The sequence below is a fragment of the Schistocerca cancellata genome, chromosome 5 (genome assembly GCF_023864275.1).
Source record: "Schistocerca cancellata isolate TAMUIC-IGC-003103 chromosome 5, iqSchCanc2.1, whole genome shotgun sequence".
Taxonomy (NCBI): domain Eukaryota; kingdom Metazoa; phylum Arthropoda; class Insecta; order Orthoptera; family Acrididae; genus Schistocerca; species Schistocerca cancellata.
In genome coordinates, this window is record NC_064630.1 from 28,304,914 (window position 1) to 28,329,393 (window position 24,480).

Sequence of the window (24,480 nt, forward strand, 5' to 3'; positions counted from 1 at the left end):
GAATAAAGGCTCTTTGTTAATTGCCGTGTTCTTATTTAACAGCCAGTCTTCCTGGATAATGTAGCAATTTTGCCTCTAATTACTTATCACAGTGATGGAAATGTTTTGCAGCCATTTATCCAATGGACTACATCCTCATCTCCATCCATACTCCACAAGCCACCTGACGGTGTGTGGCAGAGGGTATCTTAAATACCTCTATCAGTTCTCCCTTCTATTCCAGTATGCAAACAGTGGAGGATTTCTGATTCCACACAAGGCAATAACAGATGACTTATTCTCACTGCCTGTGATTTGAATTTTTCCCTCTCTCTTGCTGCTGCATATTGCCACAATTATTTCAGCAAATATTAAATATCAAAATCATGCTTTCTAACAGCTCAGCTCTTATTTCATGATTACATTAGACAGGTTGTGCCAGGGAAACTTTTTGCTTGGTGTTCATTCTGCTTCATTTGACCTGATTGTTAATTTTCTGTGTTGATTTGATTTTGTCAAATGCATTTAATAATACTGCATGCACTTCTGCTTGTGCTTCAGTGCAACTGATATTTGATTTTGTAAACACACTTTATCTGTCTCCTTGCTGTCAATATAAAATTTATTTCAACAATTCAATTTGTGTTCCTCATTCCTTTTATGTTTTATGCTCCCTCTAGTCATAAATTCTGGATATTTACTACTTCACAACTGAGAAATGATGCAAGGAAGTAACCAAATGTTTAATTATTTTAATAGTGCTGTACCAGAGTCCAACACACTCATTGAATGAAGGTTGTATTAGAGACATCTTTAACTCAGTAGCACGGTTTCTGAAAGTCATTTCTCACATGTGGTCACTGTAAAATTAATTAATGCTCTTATTTTTTATCTAAAATCATCTTTTTGATGTAATGATAATTTAAAGAAAAGTGAGAGTTTTGCTGCTTTTTATGTATAAATTTCGCAACTGTGAATTTGTTCTACTATGTAGATCCAATTACAATTATGCAAAAATTATTACCAATATATATTTATTTATTTCAGAAAAAGTCTGATCCACTGTCAAGGGCAGCCAGTTCTCCATCATACCAGCTACCTGAAATTTTCAAAACAGATGACTATTTTCCAAAAACTGAGGAGTCAGGAGCAGCATCGAATGATTGAAGATTTCTGTGGAGAGGCACTGCTACTGATATATTTTTGTATACATTTATGTAACAGAACGTAACATTTGAATATTTAGTCAAATGTTGAGTTTTGTGAATATTTGAAGACGGTATCTGATAATGTAATTGATGTTTATTTTCAAATGATTAAGGATTTTGTTTTACGTTAAACAAGAGTTACTGTTGTGAACACTACATAGTGACAGCCTGTTCTCTGTCATCCTGTTGCCAGAGGCAAGCATGTGGTGCTGTAGAGCTTCCAGTCAGCTAGTCGGCAGAAAGCTTTGCAGCCTTTTGATTTACAAAAACGAAAGTAATTACATTATTAAAGAGAATAAAAAATATTTTATGACTCAGCTTCTTAATTAGATGAAAGACTGAATTCCCTACACAAGTAGTGCCTTATAGAAACTCCTTCACCAAAGAAGACAAATAAAATACTCCTGAATTCCAATGAAGATCTTCTGCCAAGATGAGAAACGTAGAAGTAGATATCCTCGTGTAGCAAACCAGCTTAAATCATTTTAATAAAGGCAAGGCTTCTGGTCCAGATTCTATACCAGTGAAGTTCCTTTCAGAATATACTGATACAATAGCTCCATATTTAGCAATTATAAACAACTGCTCATTCACAGAAAGATCCACACCTAGAGACTGGAAAATTGCTTAAGTCACACCAATACTCAAAAAGGGAAATCCACTGAATTACAGGCCCATATCACTAACGTTGATTTGCAGTAGGGTTTCGGAACATATACTGTGTTTGAACATTATTAATTACATAGAAGATTATTGACATAGTGAGCACGGATTCAGAAAATATTGTTCTTGTGAAACACAACTAGCTCTTTATACTCTTGAAGTAATGAGTGCTATCGACAGGGGATGTCAATTTGATTGCATATTTTTAGATTTCCAAAAGGCTTTCAACACCATTACTCACAAGAGTCTTCTAACCAAACTGCGTGCCTATGGAATATTACCTCAGTTGTACGACTGGACTCATGATTTCCTGTCAGAAGGGTCACATTTCATAGTAATAGACAGAAAGACAACGAGTAAAACAGAAGTAATATCTGTCGTTCCCCAAGGAAGTGTTACAGGCCCTCTATTGTTCCTGATCTATATTCACGACATAGGAGACAATCTGATTAGCTCTCTTAGATTGTTTGCAGATGATGATGTCATCTACTATCAATGATTTATATATGATATCTGTATGGTGCAAAAAGTTGCAATTGACCCTGAACAAAGAAAAGTGTGAAGTTATTCACATGAGTAATAAAAGAAATCCACTAAATTTCAATTATGTGGCAAGTCACACATACCTGAAGGCTGCAAATTCAACTAAATATTTAGGGATTACAATTACAAATAACCTAAATTGGAATGATCACATAGACAGATAATGTTGTGGGTAGAGCAAACCAAAGACTGTGATTCATTGGCAGAACACTTAAAAGGTGCAACAGGCTTACTAAAGAGACTACTTACACCACACTTGTCTGCCCTATTCTGGAGTACTGCTGTGTGCTCTGGGATCCGCATCAGGTGGGACTGACAGGTGACATCGAAAAAATTCAAAGAAGGGCAGCTCATTTTGTATTATCGCAAAATGGGGAGATAGTGCAACAGACATGATATGTGAATTGGAGTGGCAATCATTAAAACAGAGGCATTTTTTGTTGCCACAGGATTTAAGTGCTCATTTTTCCCGCCATTCAAAAGTGGAATGGTAGAGAGAGAGCTTGAAGGTGGCTCATTGAACCCTATGCCAGGCACTTTAATGTGAATAGCAGAGTAATTACGTAGATGCAGATGTGGATGTAGATGACTTTTCAGTTGTGCTCTTATGATCCTGCCTAACCATATCCTCAGGTGGGGGCGAGGGAATTGATGATCAGTGTTATATGTGAGATCTTAGCTTTCCTTGTAGCTACATTGTGTGTACGTTAAGTTAAACACTTAACTTTTCCTAATTGTGCATTTGCGCTACTTTAGTGCTGTTATTGGCTGACTATATCATGTCCTCCATGCTCTGAATCTGCTGTTACAGGCTGGCAACACCATGTGACACGAGCTATCATTAGCTAACAATAGTGCATTGCAATCTCGATTTCAGTGCTTTGGAATTCAAATGTTTATTTTCATAATAGGACAATATGCAATGCACATTTTGCCATACATCAAAGATCTTCCCAAAATGAGTCTTTTCTTCTTTTTTTGCTGTGTTTTGTTTTCTGAAGTGCCGGCAACTTCTATGCTGATAAGTTTTACAGCACTGAGGGGAAAGTATATTGTCACTTAACACAGAAAAAATGTATTGTCACCTGAGGTATAGTGTATTTTTGCTTTAACCGGGAAATCCAGGAATTTTTTTCTTGTCTGAATGTAGACCCTCAACACTACTCACAAGATATTTTGCAGACAGTAGCACATATAACACTGGATGTACCTGTAAAACTATATCATTGTAGAGCACATAGTTCAGGAGAGACAAGAACATACACATAGAGCTGCGTGAAAATGAAACTAGGGCGAAATTCGCTGGAGATACAGGTGAAATATGTATACAGACTATATTTGATGTGCGTATGCAGGTAAAACCACAGGTAAAAAAGCTCACTGTAAACCCCTGGAACAAGTTGAACCAAATTTGGTACATATAACAGATACAATGTGGAAAGAAATACTGTGGCATTAAGAACCACTAGCTTCCTATTGGGGTGAGTGTAACAACAGAAGAGAAGGGGGTGAGGAGCAGATGTACAGAGACAGGGAAAAAGAGATGGAGAGAGAGAGAGAGAGAGATTGGATTTCTTTTATTCCCCTTTTTGTCATCTCACTGATTTGCATCTTTTCACCAGTACAATGATAGGAAAAAAAGAATATGATATTTTTCAGCTCATACTGCTGCACAAGTGGTCAAATTGCTGGACGCGCACTATCTCGGAGGGCAGAGTGTATCTCCCGAATGTGGAAAACCACGTATTGCTATTCCAGAGAAACAGTTACTTGGAAAGACAGATACAACATACCCTGCACCACACGACTAGGGAGAAGTACAAAGTCGCAGAGAAAGTGGTAACCACAGCTTTTATACTGTACCCGGGTGTGCTGCTGGAGAAAAATTGAGTGCAGCTTCAGAAAGCAAGAAGTTAAAATTATTTTCTACCCATCCAACAAATCACAGCATTACTGAGCAGCATTAAAGATAATCTAGGTTTACAGGTGGCTGGGGTATGCCAGATTCTGAGCCAATGCAGTAAAACATATATTGGACAAACAGTACACACCTTTGAGGATAGCTGCCAAAAGCACCAATGTTACACCCAACTAATTTACTCCAGGTCAACGGCCACAGAACATTGTCTGTACACATGTGATGGAACCAGGGTTTTAGCACAAAGGTCTGCATCATTAGAGAATCCATTGAAATATGGACCAGGATCAGTCTTATCAACTAAGACTGGGGCTACTTTCTCAGCAAGACTTGGACACCAGCGTTGTGTCTAATTAAGGAGAAGACACTCAGCAGAAACAACGAGTAGGTGGATGCAGTGCCTACATGGACACTGCTACAGCGGGATGCCACCTTGGGCATGCACAGCCACAGCCACCAAAGCAGGCACCTCTTCGGCTGCCAACACACACACACTCGGGCACAGGGTACCTATAGAGCAGCCCACAGGAGATGTGGAGCAAGGGTACACAAGTCTACTGTGCGCCCCAGGAGGTAAGTCTGTCAGAACATCAGGTGATGACAACATGTCTGATTGGCAGAATGCCTACTCACACAACGAACCAGTGCTACACCCGTGTACAGTTCGAGCGACAAATATGCCAGGAGAAACCGAAGAGTCAATCTAACTGTCCTTGCTGTCCCTATGAGAGTATATATTACCATATGTGTCACTTAAATATTTGTCAGAGACAGCAAAGGACTTGGAAGAGCAGTTGAACGGAATGGACAGTGTCTTGAAAAGAGGGTATAAGATGATCATCAACAAAAGCAAAATGAGGATAATGGAATGTAATCGAATTAAGTCAGGTGATGCTGAGGGAATTAGATTAGGAAATGAGACACTTAAAGTAGTAAAGGAGTTTTGCTATTTGGGGAGCAAAATAACTGATGATGGTCAAAGTAGAGAGGATATAAAATGTAGACTGGCAATGGGAAGGAAAGCGTTTCTGAAGAGGAAAAATTTGTTAACATCGAGTATAGATTTAAATGTCAGGAAGTCGTTTCTGAAAGTATTTGTATGGAGTGTAGCCATGTATGGAAGTGAAACGTGGACAATAAATAGTTTGGACAAGAAGAGAATAGAAGCTTTCAAAATGTGGTGCTACAGAAGAATGCTGAAGATTAGATGGGTAGATCACATAACTAATGAGGAGGTATTGAATAGAATTGGGGAGAAGAGGAGCTTGTGGCACAACTTGACTAGAAGAAGGGATCAGTTGACAGGACATGTTCTGAGACATCGAGGGATCACCAATTTAGTATTGGAGGGCAGCGTGGGGGTAAAAATCGTAGAGGGAGACCAAGAGATGAATACACTAAGCAGATTCAGAAGGATGTAGGCTGCAGTAGGTACTGGGAGATGATGAAGCTTGCACAGGATAGAGTAGCATGGAGAGCTGCATCAAACCAGTCTCAGGACTGAAGACCACAACAACAACAACAACAAATATTTGTTCTTGAAACTTTGTAAGCAGCTTTCCCAAAGTGGTCTACACCTATTTTCAAGCATCTACCCATTGAGGTTTTCCAGCACATCTGTGATGCTGTCTCTTTAGTCAGACATACATGTGGCCATTCGTGCTGCCCTTCCTTGTATGCACTTACAAGAGAAATCTCTCGGCTCAAAGAGGAATTCCGTGTGCCAGTTGTATTTACAACCATTATGTACCACTGTGATTAGAATGGTGAAAGCATTTGATTGTGTTACTCTTGGTTTGCCCACTATCGGGCTTTAAAACATACGTGAGCCCCTCAGCAAAATGCATGAAATAATGTACAAAATCACTATACGCACATTTGGTGAAAGCAATACTTGGACAATCCTCAGAATTACTTTCTTCAGCTGCAAAATCAAATGCCACTTGAATCACATTCTTAAAGTCACCAAATGTGTGGGAGTACTGCACACGGTTGTTTGCCAGGAATATTGAAGCATAGGCTGTACATAACCAGCTGTTTGTCCCAATGTATCAGCCTATGCATTTTCATTATAAAAATTCTATTTCCTAATTTAGTGGCGAAGTTAGTGCAGAGTGTCCTTATGGAGTCTGTTATCCTTCTGGCATACATTTTATACTGCCAGAAGAAATATACATCCAAAGGCTGTGATCATGCATTCAGTGTCTTTACCTTTGACTAAATCGACTTTTAAAGTCAGTGAGCTCTCCTGCCCGACCCAGTCTGCTGTTATTGCTTCCCTACTGAGAACACAATACTCACCGCCTCGTTCTATACTGAAAGGGCTGTATGTTGTGACATCTACTGGGAAATACCATATTACACAGGTGTGTGTGGATACTTTTAAGGGGAGGTTTACTATCTTTTGGTTCAAAAAATCGACTTTTTTTAAAATTGCATTTTTGGACCCATAAAAGTGTTTAGAATCCACCCTTGAAACGATTTTTCTGAATATGGAACAGAAATGCTTGTTACTTGCGGTTGAAAAAAAAAATGCACCTGCCTGAAATCGGCCTCTTTCACGCAGCAGTTTTTTTCTTTCGGAGGAAGAGTTATTGTACCGGTGCTTATGAGGCAACACACAAAATTCAAATTAAAGTTTAAATGCGTGTGTTTAGAAGCTAGCCCCCTAGCATTTGCATTCTGGTGCGAAGACTGTGGAGATTGCGACTTTCCTGGCAGTGAGCAGCTTCAACAAAGGGTATTCAGCAATTCTGAAGACCATGACAACGACGGACGTCACCCTGGGACTCGATTCGACGCAGTTCGCCAAGCATTCGGACGATCACCGGATTAAAGCAGCTGAAAACTGCTTGTCACCGGCAGTACGAGTGGCTCTTGAGCAGCGCAGGATGGCCCAGATCAAGCAGAACACCCTCTATGAGGAAGAGGAAGGTCTAGTTTATGGATCCGGAATAGCAGATTGAACATACATTGCATAATATTGCATTTATATGTAGTCAAAACTTAAAATTCATTTTTCTCTAAATTATTTTTTTTTTTTTTTTTTTTTTTTTTTTTTTTTTTTTTTTTTGGACCATGGACCTTGCTGTTGATGGGGAGGCTTGCATGCCTCAGCGACACAGATGACCGTACCCTAGGGCAACCACAACGAAGGGGTATCTGTTGAGAGGCCAGACAAACGTGTGGTTCCTGAAGAGGGGCAGCAGCCTTTTCAGTAGTTGCAGGGGCAACAGTCTGGATGATTGACTGATCTGGCCTTGTAACAATAACCAAAACGGCCTTGCTGTGCTGGTACTAGGAATGGCTGAAAGCAAGGGGAAACAACAGCTGTAATTTTTCCCAGGGGCATGCAGCTTTACTGTATGGTTAAATGATGATGACGTCCTCTTGGGTAAAATATTCCGGAGGTAAAATAGTCCCCCATTCGGAACTCCGGGTGGGGACTACTCAAGAGGACATCGTTATCAGGAGAAAGAAAACTGACGTTCTACGGATCGGAGTGTGGAATGTCAGATCCCTTAATTGAGCAGGTAAGTTAGAAAATTTAAAAAGAGAAATGGATAGGTTAAAGTTAGATATAGTGGGAATTAGTGAAGTTATAAATACAAAATCAAATAGGGGTAATGCAGGAGTAGGTTTAATAATGAATAAAAAATAGGACTGTGGGTAAGCTACTACAAACAGCATAGTGAATGCATTATTGTGGCCAAGATAGACACGAAGCCCATGCCTACTACAGTAGTACAAGTTTATATGCCAACTAGCTCTGCAGATGATGATGAAATGTATGATGAGATAAAAGAAATTATTCATGTAGTGAATGGAGACAAAAATTTAATAGCCATGGGTGACTGGAATTCGAGAGTAGGAAAAGGGAGAGAAGGAAACGTAGTAGGTGAATATGGATTGGGGGTAAGAAATGAAAGAGGAAGCCGTCTGGTAGAATTTTGCACAGAGCATAACTTAATCATAGCTAACACTTGGTTCAAGAATCATAAAAGATGGTTGTATACATGGAAGAATCCTGCAGATACTAGAAGGTATCAGATAGATTACATAATGGTAAGACATCAGCAGGAAAAGTCATGTTGATGTGTTTTGGGATGCTGAAGGTCCAGTTTTTTTATGATCACCTCAAAGAGCGACATACAATGAACAGCCAATACTACTCGGATTGCTTTTAAACAAGGTGAAAGCAGCCATGAGAGACAGATGTTGTGGAACTCAGAGGAGAGGTGTGATTCTCCAGCGAGACAACGAACATCCTTGTATTGCTCAACTAACCATGAAACCATCAACAAAATGGGCTGGGAAGTACTGCCTCATCACCCTTACAGTCCTGATTTAGCACCTAGTGATTTCCATTCGTTTCGTGCACTGAAGGAGGCATTCATTATGTGGGAAGAGGTTCCAGGACAACAAGGACATGAAAAAGTTTGTAGGAAATTTGTTCAAAGATAAAGAGTTCTTTACAGCCGGAATAAGAAAGCTTGTAACCCATTGGAACAAGTGCATACATATTTAAGGGGATTATGTTGAAAAGTAGAAAAAGTATTGTTTTATAAAAATAAACACTTTTTTCTCCAGACCAATTTGTCTCTTTAATTATTGAATTACCCTCGTATATAGAGGGGAATGGATAGGTTAAAGTTAGATATAGTGGGAATTAGTGAAGTTTGGCGGCAGGAGGAACAAGACTTCTGGTCAGGTGAATACAGGGTTATAAATACAAAATCAAATATGGGTAATGCAGAAGTAGGTTTAATAATGAATAAAAAAATAGGAATGTGGGTAAGCTACTACAAACAGCATAGTGAACACGTTATTGTGGCCAAGATAGATACAAAGCCCACGCCTACCACAGTAGTACAAGTTTATATGCCAACTAGCTCCGCAGATGACGAAGAAATTGATGAAATGTACGATGAGATAAAAGAAATTATTCAGATAGTGAAGGGAGACCAAAATTTAATAGTCATGGGTGACTGGAATTCAATAGTAGGAAAAGGAAGAAAAGGAAACGTAGTAGGTGAATATGGAATGGGAGTAAGGAATGAAAGAAGAAGCCGCCTGGTAGAATTTTGCACAGAGCATAACTTTATCATGGCTAACACTTGTTTCAAGAATCATAAAAGAAGGTTGTATACATGAAAGAAGCCCAGAGATACTGGAAGGTCTCAGATAGATTATATAATGGTAAGACAGAGATTCGGGAACCAGGTTTTAAATTGTAAGACATTTCCAGGGGCAGATGTGGACTCTGACCACAATCTATTGGTTATGAACTGTAGATTAAAACTAAAGAAACTGCAAAAAGGTGGGAATTTAAGGAGATGGGACCTGGATAAACTGAAAGAACCAGAGGTTGTACAGAGTTTCAGGGAGACCATAAGGGAACAATTGACAGAAATGGGGGAAAGAAATACAGTAGAAGAAGAATGAGTAGCTCTGAGGGATGAAGTAGTTTAGGCAGCAGAGGATCAAATAGGTAAAAAGACGAGGGTTAATAGAAATCCTTGGGTAACAGAAGAGATATTGAATTTAATTGATGAAATGAGAAAATATAAAAATGCAGTAAATGAAGCAGGCAAAAAAGAATACAAACGTCTCAAAAATGAGATCGACAGGAAGTGCAAAATGGATAAGCAGGGATGGCTAGAGGACAAATGTAAGGATCTAGAGGCTTATCTCACTAGGGGTAAAATAGATACTGCCTACAGGAAAATTAAAGAGACCTTTGGAGAAAAAAGAGCCCCTTGTATGAATATCAAGAGCTCAGATGGAGACCCAGTTTTCAAAGAAGGGGAAGCAGAAAGGTGGAAGGAGTATATAGAAGGTCTATACAAGGGCGATGTACTTGAGGACAATATTATGGAAATGAAAGAGGATGTAGATGAAGATGAAATGGGAGATACGATACTGCATGAAGAGTTTGACAGAGCACTGAAAAGACCTGAGTCAAAACAAGGCCCCGGGAGTAGACAACTGACGGCCTTGGGAGAGCCAGTCCTGACAAAACTCTACCATCCGGTGAGCAAGATGTATGAGACAGGCGAAATACCCTCAGACTTCAAGAAGAATATTTTAATTCCAATCTCAAAGAAAGCAGGTGTTGACAGATGTGAAAATTACCGAACTATGAGTTTAATAAGTCACAGCTGCAAAATACTAATGCAAATTCTTTACAGAAGAATGGAAAGAATTTTAGAAGCTGACCTCGGGGAAGATCAGTTTGGATTCCGTAGAAATGTTGGAACACGTGAGGCAATACTGACCTTATGACTTATTTTAGAAGAAAGATTAAGGAAACGCAAACCTACGTTTCTAGCATTTGTAGACTTAGAGAAAGCTTTTGACAATGTTAATTGGAATACTCTCTTTCAAATTCTAAAGGTGGCAGGGGTAAAATACAGAAACCAGATGGCAGTTGTAAGAGTAGAGGGGTATGAAAGGGAAGCAGTGGTTGGGAAGGGAGTGAGACAGGGTTGTAGCCTCTCCCCGATGTTATTCAATCTGTATATTGAGCAAGCAGTAAAGGAAACAAAAGAAAGATTCGGAGTAGGTATTAAAATCCATGGAGAAGAAATAAAAACTTTGAGGTTTGCCGATGACATTGTAATTCTGTCAGAGACAGCGAAGGACTTTGAAGAGCAGGTGAATAGACTGGATAGTGTCTTGAAAGGATGATATGAGATGAACATCAACAAAAGCAAAACGAGGATAATGGAATGTAGTCGAATTAAGTCGGGTGATGCTGAGGGAATTAGATTAGGAAATGAGACACTTAAAGTAGTAAAGGAGGTTTGCTATTTGGGGAGCAAAATAACTGATGATGGTCGAAGTAGAGAGGATATAAAATGTAGACTGGCAATGGCAAGGAAAGCATTTCTGAAGAAGAGAAATTTGTTAACATTGAGTATAGATTTAAGTGTCAGGAAGTCATTTCTGAAAGTATTTGTATGGAGTGTAGCCATGTATGGAAGTGAAACATGGACGATAACTAGTTTGGACAAGAAGAGAATAGAAGCTTTCGAAATGTGGTGCTACAGAAGAATTCTGAAGATTAGATGGGTAGATCATATAACTAATGAGGAGGTACTGAATAGGATTGGGGAGAAGAGGAGTTTGTGGCACAACTTGACAAGAAGAAGACACCGGTTGGTAGGATATGTTCTGAGGCATCAAGGGATCACAAATTTAGCATTGGAGGGCAGCGTGAAGAGTAAAAATGGTAGAGGGAGACGAAGAGATGAATACACTAAGCAGATTCAGAAGGATGTAGGTTGCAGTAGGTACTGGGAGATGAAGAAGCTTGCACAGAATAGAGTAGCATGGAGAGCTGCATCAAACCAGTCTCTGGACTGAACACCACAACAACAACAACACCCGTAAATGAATCATTTACTATTGTTGGGTCCTTGCGAGCACTTGAATAGTTACAAAGTAGTATACACTTACAGTTATTTGTGACATTATCATTAACAACATTCACGAAAAAGGATTTTAAGTGGTCTTTTGACATTTTCCCACTTGTGCTAGCCTCCAAATGTATGGTCTTCAGTAGCCTTTGTAACTTTCAGGCTGAAAGTTTTTCCTGAAGACAAATACACTTTTTTTCCTCTGGTGTCCACTCACTGAAAGACCAACACATATTTTACAATTGTCAGACTGGACCATGGCAACTGTTGATTTTTCTCCTTTTTAGATAGTGTTGCACCATATGTTAGTTCATGATTGAATCCATTTTAATCAGTGTTCCAAATGCATTGTTGCTCTGGAAACTTGCAGTTTTTTGGTTCACTTGATCTTCCTGTGCATCTCCAACTGTCATGAATGCAGTGTCTGTTTACAGTAGTTTCAGTATTGTTTCTTGAGGCATGCTATGAAAGATGGAGAACATTTCAACTTTGCTTGGCTAATTTCTTTTGCATTTTGCACTGCCCAAAAAACATACACATTTCCCTTCATTCCCTGCTGGGTCAAATGGGGATAGAAAGTGTTGTTTTATCTTCAGTTCTTTGGATGGTTTGTTTCCTCTAAATGAATGGTTAGTATGTTTTTTTTTTTTTCTCCACGTAATCAAATATTACTTTGATGTTTCATGTGCTTTTTAATTGATGGATGTCTCTTCAATACTGTAATTAGTTAAAAGTCACAGCTTTATGTGGAGGTGTATAGTAATAATCATAAGTACATTCAAGAAAATATTCCAAAAATTTTGTTTAAATGCTGACAATATTGGATTTCTTTCCTGGTGAAGGTTCATGCTCACTAGAACTGTTAGCATCTTTTTGAGGAGCACTGTTTTCAAACACTATTAATCACATTATTGTCTATAAAATCATTTTCTTCATCCAGTACCCCATTCAGTGTTATTTCAGTTGAGCATTCAAATGAATATTCATGTTTCTGAATAATCAGATCCACCAAAAACATTGCAAAACTATAACATCTTCTTAACTTGGATCCCACAATATTTAAAACATCCCAAGCATTATTTTTTGCTGTATATGTATGACTATACTGACACAAATATGTACGAATCAAAACATAAATTCTTGTTCAAGCCAAGAGAAGTCCCTTGTCAGTATTCACTGTTAACTCTGTTTGGTAAGGCTCCTACACATTTGACCAATTTTCTAGAATCAGAGGATTTTCATTTTCATGGAGGATCTTTGAGTGACAGATTATTGAAATACTCCAGAGTCCTTGTGTTTCATGTCCCCGTACGCCTCATTTACTGGTCACATGAGGGAGGAGGGAGTTCAGGGATGGAAAATTACTGAAAAACAGTCTATGTAACTGTTGTTTCATTCCACATAAGTCTCATGAAATGATCATTACGAGGAAATTAGATGCCATATTGAGCTTTACTATCTATCATCTCTCCAACCACTTTTTAATGGAACAGGAACCATAGTGAGGAATATAGTGGTACCAGAAGTACCCTCCACCACACGCAGTACGGTGGCTTGTGGAGAGAGTGTGTGTGTGTGTGTGTGTGTGTGTGTGTGTGTGTGTAGATGTTGGTTGATATTAGAAGTTTATACTACCATCTAAAATGTATGCAGTGCATCATGCCCTTTTGCATAGCCTGAGTGATTCCGCTTACTGAGCTGGTGATTTATTTGTTACCTACAACAGCTGCCTATAAAGATGCAAGCATACTTTGTCTGATTCATCAAATGGGCTTCGTCCCCTAAGTAGTCCCAACAATAGAGCTGCATTTGCATGTTGTATAACAGGCCTATAGTGTTTGCTTGCTTAGTACCAAACACCAAATTTGTATACAAAGCAATTAGGTACAATTCCACCTGAAGAGGAATGTATGAAACTTATTTCAGCTGTAAATAGTAAGTTCTTCCTATTCCCTTTGTGAGTGATTATAAGGAAAGTTCAGCTGAAAAGATATGAAACATTGTAACATCAAACTGGTTGAACTTTGCGTATGCTGCTTTGTGGTAATGTACAGACACATCTAGGGATGTGAAGTAGTGTCTAGCATGTCCGTAAAAAATTCAAAGTTGTGCCCTCACCATGGATGGTGAGACTCATCATCTTTTCGTACAGGCGAGGTACGATACTCACCAAATTCCTCGAGCACGGAAAAACTATTTACAGTGATGCATACTGTGAGATATCCCATAACATATGCAAGTCCTTCAAGAGCAAATGGCCTGGGCTGGTCATGGAGGGCGTGATTCTGCTTTGCAATAATGTTCGTTGATATTACTCCATGTCACACAAAGTGTAATGGCCAAATTCAAGTGAGAGCATCAGCCCTACACCCCAGACCCCAGACATGTTGCCCTGCAACTTCCATGTGTTTGGACCACTAAAAAAAATCTCGAAGGGAATCATTTCAACTCGGACAATGAACTGAAGAACATAGTGGAGGACTGGCTCCTGCCACGGCCAAAGGAATTCTGGGAAGAGGGAATCTTTCAGCTCTTGAAACAGTGGAACAGTTGTGCTCAGACCTCTGGGGATTACTTTGAATACAGACTTCAATTATACTCTCGGCATTGTTTCTTAGCTTTTCTTTTGAACTCCCCTCATACATGGCACTGAAGTGAATTGCAACACCAAGAAGAACAGCAAATAACCAAAATTTAAGAATTGTGTGTATCAGCAGCAATGGCTCTGGCCCAAATGACACACAGGGTTACATCATTCCATGTTGCTTCAAGACTATGCTCAGGGTAAACAATTGTAGTGCCTGGCGACTAGTGGCATGGCAATCACTTGACAACCTGCCCTTCACATGTGCGGTTACACTGAAATGTTATTCATTTTCATATTGAAGTATGTAGTACACTTTATGTCAGTTTAATTTTCATGTTTAACATGGACAACACTTTCGAGACTACTACAGGAACTGTTTTGTTGACAGCCTCCTAAAAGTATCCAGGGTACTACTGATGCTGGCGTAGAGGGGTGTTTGCACTTTTGTTATTCAGCATTCAGATATGTTGTCATTTTTCATTATTATTTTATTTAAAAAATTCAGTGTACTTTTATTCTCTAAGAAAACTGAAAAGAGGGGAGGGCATGACCTGTTCTTTTCGCAAACAGGGAAAACAATTAGCTGTCACAAACGTGTAGCATAGAATTTTTAAGGGAATAAGGTAATAAAATTTTGTGAAAATATGTGGACAAAAACCAAAGTATATAGAAGAAAACGGAAACACCCTTCCTCTAAGCGACCCTCCCGACCTGGTACACAAGCAAATAACCAGAGCCACTTCCTCATCTCCTCAAACCCGGAACCTTCCACAGAAGAACCCCAAAGTGCCCCACTTGTGACAGGATACTTTCCGGGACTGGATCAGATTCTGAATGTGGCTCTCCAGCAGGGATACGACTTCCTCAAATCCTGCCCTGAAATGAGATCCATCCTTCATGAAATCCTCCCCACTCCACCAAGAGTGTCTTTCCGCCGTCCACCTAACCTTCGCAACCTTTTAGTTCATCCCTATGAAATCCCCAGACCACCTTCCCTACCCTCTGGCTCCTACCCCTGTAACCGCCCCCGGTGTAAAACCTGTCCCATGCACCCTCCCACCACCACCTACTCCAGTCCTGTAACCCGGAAGGTGTACACGATCAAAGGCAGAGCCACGTGTGAAAGCACCCACGTGATTTACCAACTGACCTGCCTACACTGTGAAGCGTTCTATGTGGGAATGACCAGCAACAAACTGTCCATTCGCATGAATGGACACAGGCAGACAGTGTTTGTTGGTAATGAGGATCACCCTGTGGCTAAACATGCCTTGGTGCACGGCCAGCACATCTTGGCACAGTCTTACACCGTCCGGGTTATCTGGATACTTCCCACTAACACCAACCTGTCAGAACTCCGGAGATGGGAACTTGCCCTTCAGCATATCCTCTCTTCTCGCTATCCGCCAGGCCTCAATCTCCGCTAATTTCTAATTTCAATTTGCCGCCGCTCGTACCTCACCTGTCTTTCAACATCATCTTCGCCTTTGTACATCCGCCCCGACTGACATCTCTGCCCAAACTCTTTGCCTTTACAAATGTCTGCTTGTGTCTGTGTATATGAGGATGGATATGTGTGTGTGTGCGCAAGTGTATACCTGTCCTTTTTTCCCTCCTTTTTTCCCCCTAAGGTGAGTCTTTCCGCTCCCGGGATTGGAATGACTCCTTACCCTCTCCCTTAAAACCCAAATCCTTTTGTCTTTCCCTCTCCTTCCCTCTTTCCTGACGAGGCAACCATTGGTTGCGAAAGCTAGATTTTGTGTGTATGTTTGTGTTTGTCTGTGTGTCTATCGACCTGCCAGCGCTTTTGTTTGGTAAGTCTCATCATCTTTCTTTTTAAATATATTTTTCCCACGTGGAACGTTTGGGTCTTGTCTAGGGAAAACTATGCTATCGAACGAATACGCCGATAGGTCGTGTGGAGAACCAGAGTGTTTAGGATCTTTGGTAGTGTTAACTCTGTCGCGTGGAGCGCGGGCAGAGGGAGTCTGGCGGGGGTGGTTGAGTGGAGCAGGTGTGTTGTGTGAAGCTCCCGCGAGTTGCCGCGCTTTCGGGGTTTGGCAGCGTGTAATTGCGCTCGACTTGCGATGATAGTTTCTGACATGGTGTCGCGGTCGGGAAGCATTAGCTGGCGCACATCAAGAGCCCGTTTCGTCTGGTGACCGTGTCGAGAAGAAGGCGCGCCAACATCCAGCTTCTGCAACAGCGACGGCCGACAATGAGTGACTGTCGCTACCTCCTCGATCGACGGCTTCAAACCTTCAATCAACCAACAAGGATGACTGGAAGCACGTAAAGTTTTAGAACTGTATGGCAGACCTCAGCTTATCAAACTTTTAAAATTGTTGCATCACAAAATTACAGCAACTTAGCATGAACGTTTGTTGCTCATTGTCCCAATTGCATTACCAAGCAGCGTCCCTTCCTTTTCTGAAATGAGCCCGAGTGTCGTTGAAATTCAAACGCCTGCATCATTCGATTTCACTGCTTTAATTTCAAAGTTCAGTTAAGGTATTCATAGCTGCCTACAATATTTAGATTACACAAGCACAAATTAAGAGTGTGAGTTTTGTTACCGTATTTTGGCTTACCTGTGACTGCAGCTCAGCTTGGTACGTACTAAATTTTACTATTGTTAATTGTTCAGAATCGTTTAATTCAATTTCAAAGTTAAATCTCTTATTTCTATATTGCGTAGATTCAAGTAGCTTTTGAAATGATTGTTGAGGTAGTCCAAGACTAACCGTATTTTACTGAATTTCGATGTGCGTCAGAAAGAAAGCTCACTATTAACTTCAGTCACTAAATTAACTTTTGATTTTCCTATTTTATTAATTCTTTTGCTAAATTAAGTCAGAGTGTAGCGAAATTTATTACTTCTGACAAACTTTCAGTTTTCACACTACACGTGTCAACCTTCAGTTGCCACACTTCTAGTGCTAATTATATGTGTAATAACCTTTCTTTTTCAGTTACTATAGTAATTGTCCTTAGGACTGGCGACCGTAATTTCCCCCAAATCTCAAATATCTAATTATCGCTAGTTGATTGTTAACGTAATGGCCGCACATTTACTTTCTTTATTAACTTTACCCCTTTTTCAAAATTAATTTCCACTAGTTTCATTAGCATTTTTCCTTTCATTTAGATGTAACCCTTTCCTCCCTCTTTACCGACAGATTAACTTCGGTGACGATTGCGTTGCCCAAGCTTCCATTAGGTACACGCGGTTTAATTTTTCACTGTCATTAAGGTCGATAAGTTAGGGGGAGGTTACAAGCAAAGAGAAATTTGAAAACTATGGAAATGACAGTAATGATGTGAATGAAATAATTAACATTTCCTTAATGAGATTTCCACTCTACTAGGAAGTTTCAACATTTCCTTGTTCTCTAATATTTTGAAACATAATGTATTATGCCAAGTTTGCACAGAAAGAGGACTGTAATTGAAAGTAACTTCACACATTGGTTTGGCATGTAAAATGTTATTGAAGTGTAACAAATGTGCTGCAGAAGTTTCGTTTTATAATTCTAACAGTATTCCTCGTAGTGGTAATAGTGGAAAGAAGGTGTATGATATAACTGTTAGGATAGTGTATGGCTTGCGTTGCATCGGTAAGGGCAGTGCTGCAGGGACAATGTTATGTGGAATTATGAACTTGCCAAAACCACCAACCAAGTATGGATTTTATAATGATTTGGTGGGATTTTCTGCTGAAGATATTGCTCAAGCAACAATGAAGAAAGCAGTTGAAGAATCTGTGACAGATAAAGGGAATTGTAGAGATTTAACTGTTGCTTTAGATGGATCATAGCAACGTAGAGGTCATAAATCTCTAAATGGAGTTGCGACAGCTACCAGTGGAGACAGTTGCAAAGTAATTGATGTTGCTATTCTCTCAAAACATTGTACATGTAAGGGCAATACCAAGGACGAACACAGTGGAAGTTGTGAAGCACATTTTCACAGCACGAGTGGAGTGATGGAAGTAGAGGGAGTGACAGCAATTTTTTCCAGATCACAGGAAAGGTATAATGTACGATACACTAACTATCTAGGAGATGGTGATTCTACGGGATTTAAAGCTTTAGAGGAACTCAAACTTTAAGGCAATGAAATTCACATTAAAAAACAGGAGTGCATTGGACATGTGCAGAAGCGCATGGGGGGCTCGCTTGTGCAAACTAAAGCAGACATTAGGGTCCCAGAAGCTTAGTGATGGTAAGACCCTTGGAGGAAGAGAAAGATTGACAGATGAAGCAGTTGACAGATGGAAGAGGTATTATGGGTGTGCAATTAGGCAAAATACAAGAAGCGTTGAGCATATGAGGAGAGCAGTATGGGCATTATTTTTTCATACTGCACCAACAAATGAGCACCCACAACATGCACTGTGCCCCACAGGTGATGACTCACAGTGTAAGTACCAACCAGGAAAGGAATATGCCCATAAAAACAGTTTGCCAAATGCTATTATTGATGTAATTAAGCCCATATTCAGAGATTTATCACAGCCAAGTTTATTGGAAAAGTGTTTACATGGGAAAACACAAAATCCAAATGAAAGTGTAAATAATTTAATTTGGATTAGGATTCCCAAAAGAGTGTTTGTACAGATAAAAACATTGCAGTTTGGAGTGTATGATGCAGTGGCAACATACAATGAAGGAAACATTATCAAATGTGATGTGCTGAAATGTTTAGGTTTCCAACCAGAACACAACACCATTTCCACAGTGTGCTTAATTGCTGAAGGAAGACTAAGAGGTGCAGGAAGAAGAGAGAAAAGTCTACAACATGCAGCAAAAGGGAAGAAAAGACCAGTGAAAAGGAAACACTGGAACAATGGAAAAAGAAGAGGATGCTGATAATCCATCATATGGGGCAGGACTGTATTAAAAAAACTTGGGAAGCCGTTTCCCATTACTTTAAAATTTTCATCTTTGAGGAACATTTTCTCAAAAACTGCTAACAGTATATCACTGAAATTTATACACAATATTGTTTACTTCTTTTCCTTCATTTTTATAACAAATTGTAAAAAAATGTATAATTCAAGAGTTATAGAAGAAAAAGTGCAAAATTTTAGAGAAAAAATTAGCATGTGTTTAAAAAAATTGTAAAACAAAAACCAATAAATATTTCTTAACATGGCATTATAACTTTGTAGAGAAATATTCACTGAACATGTAGTCCAAATTTCAGAGCAATATGTTTAATGGTTTTAGAAAAAATGTTCCTTCCATTTGCTAAAATTAACATGGAGGAAATGGATTGTTCCAGCTCCCCTTAACATTTCACTACTACACCCAGCCAGCACTTGAAAACAGTCTATTATCCTTATATGAGTAATGTGTTGCTTGAACCAAAAGCAGAAATTACGTATGGATGAATCACTTGTACACTTACACTAAAATTTCTCTTTAAAGCTTTTACGATTGTTGTATCTGTAGATTCTTATTTTACAAGCGTAAGTGTGGATTCACAAAATATTTATCAAGTGGAAAACATTTCACTGCAGTTATCCTTCAAAACAGTGGAAGGGTTTTCAGGAAGGAGTTAATCTCTTTACATTATCACATCTTTATTTTCCAACACCTTTTCTCAGCTTATTCATTTTACAACTGGTTAAAATACTGGACTGGAGGTTATACTTTATAAACAAAAATATTCATTCTAAAGTCACTAATCTAAAATAGTCATATGCTTATTTTTATAACAACATTTAAATAAATTTAGAACTTTACAAAATTAAAATCAGACATGCCACAACTTTTCATAGTATGGTGAGCACAATTTAATATTATTCTTAATATTTCTTTAAAAGAAAAGTTTATAAATACAGAAAATAATTTTCAGTATCTGCTTCCCATTATGGCATGACAACGTTAACAATGATTTAAAATTCTATTCCATTTTTGGTAAGTTATATTTCCCCATGTCACTAAAAAGAACTGCTAGCATTCTCTGAATCAGAAATTGTATAATGGCAGTTCTTTCTACAAACATAAATTCCAATCTGGAGAGAACCACAATAATAAAATATAATTTTCTTAAATTCATTTGAAAGAGTTGAATAATTTTATAGGTTACATAAATAAATACATCACACAACTATAAACATCATTGTATTCTTTCACAGTTTCCTCTTTTATGAAACATATGTCCAATCTTATGAAACACAGCTCATTCACTCTCCCTCTACCAAACATGAAAACACACAGTGTCTTTCAATTTCCTACAGTACATACCATTTCTGCATAGTATACTCTACTATGCTTCTAACAGGAATGATCACTAGCTGATTCTGTAAATATAGATCTTGCTGAGAAGACCAAAATAAAGAATTATCTATTGCACTAACCATTTTAATAATGACACTACATCGTAAGGGAAATGATGATTTAAAATACTTATCAAATGTGTTTTTTTTTTTTGCAAAAGTATGAAGGATAAAACATGAGCAAAGTAATACAACTGACAGACTATGTTTAAGGAAGATGGTATTTAAAAAAAAAAAAGGAAAGAAAAAAGAAAAAAAAAAAAGAAAGAAAAAAGAAAAAAACACTACACTAAGAGTTGCTCACATGACTGACTAAAATAAATAAAAATGCAGCTGCAGAAAGTCATGTACAGAATATTAATCTACATACACATAAAATTAATACTTACATACACTGAATTTAACATTTACTGTCTATATACACTGAAAATACTTCTGCTATCTATCACAAATAATTCTCGAAATGGTAAATAGGAACCACATGATAGATTTACAGTTCTAATGCGGATTTTTCCCCACCATCATATCCTTCATGGCAAGAGCTCAAAACAAACACTATTTGAAACAGTTGGCTAAAAACATAAAAAATTGCATTATACAGAGTTCTATTCTGCAACGGGAAAAAAGCAGTTTCAACACATTCCTACCAGAAAATCAGTTCAAGATTGTTGAACCATTCAAAATGCAGTTTTTTGCTGTAATCAATTTCAGATAAATACTGGATTACTGTTGTAAATACAAAAACATGAATCTGCTATCTGAACCATTACAGTGGCCACACTATGAAGATTATAGCTTCTGTGATTTACTTGTGGCAAAATACTTCACAAATAAGGAATAATGCATGCTTTGAGCTCTCATTTGTAGCAAGATGGTCTAAGCTAGAACTGTAAAAAAATACTTAGGTTTTAGTGGTTCCATATATTTTTGTATAATCTTATATAGACTCCGTAGGACTCTGGAATTCACTAAGAGCCTTAATTGGATTCTGTACTTTCTTTTGAGAACCTTTTCGAACCTTTGCTCTAACTTCTTCTGGTTTCTCTGGGCGTACTAAAGGTTTCTTCTCAGGTGCTTTCATCTTCCACACTACTATTGGGGACTGGAAAAAAAAAATACATGTGTAAGTGTGCAACATTGAGACTGGGAGTAACTCCATAATTAAATGATTATAAAGAGTAGAATAGCTCCAACTGAAAGCAAATTTTCTTACAATTTTTGAACTTAATTAAGATTTTTTAGTTGCAAAAGATACAAGTTGCAGGAATAAGATCTACATTAAAAGTGAACCAGCTACTAAAACTTCAAAGTTCATCTCAAAAAAATAAAGTTAAAAATTATCTTTTTGTTTCTTTCCAGATAACTGACTGCAGCCCTAGTACGCATCAAAATCCCTGCACAACAGTACTGTAGCACACTGCAGGAGAAGCCCAATTAAAAACCGCACAGCCTACTGATAATTCATTTAGTGCATTTGAAAGAGAACAATGCTGCAACAGTCTGTTCTTATGTTCAAAGTTAGTGCTTTGGGGAAGTTGGTATGCAGTTTCCATTTCCATGTTTCGGTGTCTGATTCCATTTGCTTATGTTTCACTTTCATTTTCCTGGGCGGTTTCATCAAGGCATTTTAACTGTGGAACTCACTTTATTTTGCCATATTTCATCTCCATGAATTAACTTTTCTGCAGTTTCTATCAAAAGTTCAATTTGATCTTGTACTGATGAAATGTTGCGAGTTAAGACTGCTAAATTATCTCCAAATGCCAGGCAAACTGCAGGTTACTTGTGTCTGTTAAAGTGACTGCTTGGTCAATTTTGATGACTGATTTCTGTCTGTGCCAGTCTTGTATCACTTTCTCATGGACATAGCCGAAAATTCTTTCTCCCATTTTGATTTTGAACAGTTCTCCCATTAACTAAACCTTGGAGTTGCGTCTTTGTGTCTGTCAGTGTCTGTTTTATAACTGCAAGTGTTTCCGATCTAACTCCTGTTCTTTTAATATCTGGAGGAGTTATTTGTGGTCAACTGAGTCATAGGCTTTTTTGAAATCAACAAGTGTGCAGACTACATTCCTACAACAAATTCTCTGATATCTCAGGATTAGCTTTAGGTTCAAGAGTTGTTCTGTGCGCAAACATCCTGGTCTCTCATTTTTGGTTAATATTGTTTCTGTGATCAATCAAGAAGACACTGGGGTTTAATTTTGTACACAACCATTGTTAGTGAGATTCCCCTGTAGTTAATCACATTTGTTCTGTCTTCCTTCTTGTGAAATGAATGAATTAACACTTTTTCCAATCTTCTGTTTGCCAAATGTCTTGCAAGATTTTGGTAATTTCTTTTATGGTGTCTGAGGCTGCTGACTTGAGGATTTCTGCTTCTATTTTATCTTCCTCTCATGCTTTACTGTTTCTGAGTCTTTTGATCTGTCTGAAAATTTCTTCTTAACCTGGCAGTAACAAATTTGGATAAGTGTTCTCAGGTTTTTGTTGTGGAAATTTTTATGTTGGAGCTGGGCAGTTAAGTAGTTCTTTAAAAGATATTGCAAGTTCCTTGAAGGGATTGTTGAGAACCAATTGCCCATTTTCTTTCTTGAAGCAGATACTTTGTGGTTGATGTCATGAGTTTTAAAGTCCTTACAGAATTTGGAAGTGTGTGTTTTTAAAACGAATACGGATTAGTGAGAAATTGAGAAAAGCTATTTAATTTGTGCAATAACTTTAAAAACGCTTCTTTCGTGCCATTGTTACATTATAAGATGCAGATGTGATTGTCAGACAGGAGACTGAATTTCTAATGTTATATTTTGGTAATGTAATGAATCATTAAAATCTGAAAATTGATGCCTTTAAAAATGTGTGAAAGATACTGAAACTGCACACTCTTTTTTTTAAATTACATTAACATTATCTTGACTGGGAAAAATATAGCATGTACAATTCTACATTTCACAACACTAAAGCAGTGATGCAAGTCCTTCTCTGCAGAGAAGCGAGTGGACAAGGCTGAACAAAATAAGAACTGGCCACGCCAGGTGCAACGCTATGATGCACAAGTGGGGACTCCGAGAATCTACAGCCTGTGATTGTGGGGCCCATGAACAAACTGTTCAACACATTGTTAGAGACTGTCCTCAGAGGAAGTATTCTGTACCATATAGTGACTTTATTAATGCTACTCCCTCTGCTATTAGTTGACTTCAATCATTAGATATTGAACTATGATTAAATGTATCTACCTTTTTTTTAAAACTTGCAATTTTATCAGTCAAAGTAGTCAGTAATATTAAGTTAGTGATTTTTACAATTTAAAAATCTGTATAAAATTTGTGTCAAAAAGTAAAACTTAAGTATATGTAAATACTTAACTAGATGTAGATGTAAAATTAAACTTTATGTACTTGTCAATATTTGCTGTTGTTGCCATACGATAAATAAATAAATAAAATACCTTATTGTATCAGACTTCATTGGAATCTTTCCTTGTGGATAAGCTGGTTTTTATGTCACAATCAACATATTGCATTAGATCCCCAGATAATAAGTTTGACTAATTATCCCAATGATTGTTGTGGAAGCTGTATACAACCCTTTCTTGTCTTAACAAAAACAGAATGCGAAAAAGTGCTGATAGAGAATGAAACCTTCCTTTGTCTTCCAATATATCTACATTTACACTCCATAAGCCACCACATGGTGTATGGCGGAGGGTACTGCCTCCACATGAGCCTTAATTTCTCTTATCTTGTCTTTGAGGTCATTAATCAAAATGGACATTGCCAGCAGTAGTAATCAGCTGCAAATGCCTGTTCTCTAAACTCTCTCTGCAGTTTTTATGAAAAGATCATCATCTTCCCTCAAGGGATTCCCAATGG

The 24,480-nt window shown here is 38.3% G+C and overlaps 2 protein-coding genes across 5 annotated transcripts in view; one reads left to right on the forward strand and one right to left on the reverse strand.

Annotated features, from left to right (window-relative positions):
• LOC126188255 (biogenesis of lysosome-related organelles complex 1 subunit 4) overlaps positions 1–1,504 on the forward strand; it is a 50,693-nt gene extending 49,189 nt beyond the window's left edge. Inside the window, exon 5 of one of the 2 annotated variants that reach the window (XR_007537842.1) lies at positions 1,027–1,162. Coding sequence is in view for 1 of the 2 variants with exons in the window: in XM_049929821.1 (XP_049785778.1) it covers positions 1,027–1,146 (120 nt within the window). In the remaining variant the exon portion in view is untranslated. Of the gene's footprint in view, positions 1–1,026 lie in introns of both variants that reach the window. The other variant, XM_049929821.1, reaches the window with a different exon arrangement.
• Positions 1,505–20,879: 19,375 nt separating this feature from the next.
• LOC126187828 (catenin alpha) overlaps positions 20,880–24,480 on the reverse strand; it is a 145,905-nt gene continuing 142,304 nt past the window's right edge. For all 3 annotated transcript variants that reach the window (XM_049929128.1, XM_049929127.1, XM_049929129.1), the window contains one exon: positions 20,880–21,707. In XM_049929128.1, coding sequence (XP_049785085.1) covers positions 21,543–21,707 — 165 coding nt within the window. In that variant the 3' untranslated portion in view covers positions 20,880–21,542. The remainder of the gene's footprint in view (positions 21,708–24,480) is intronic.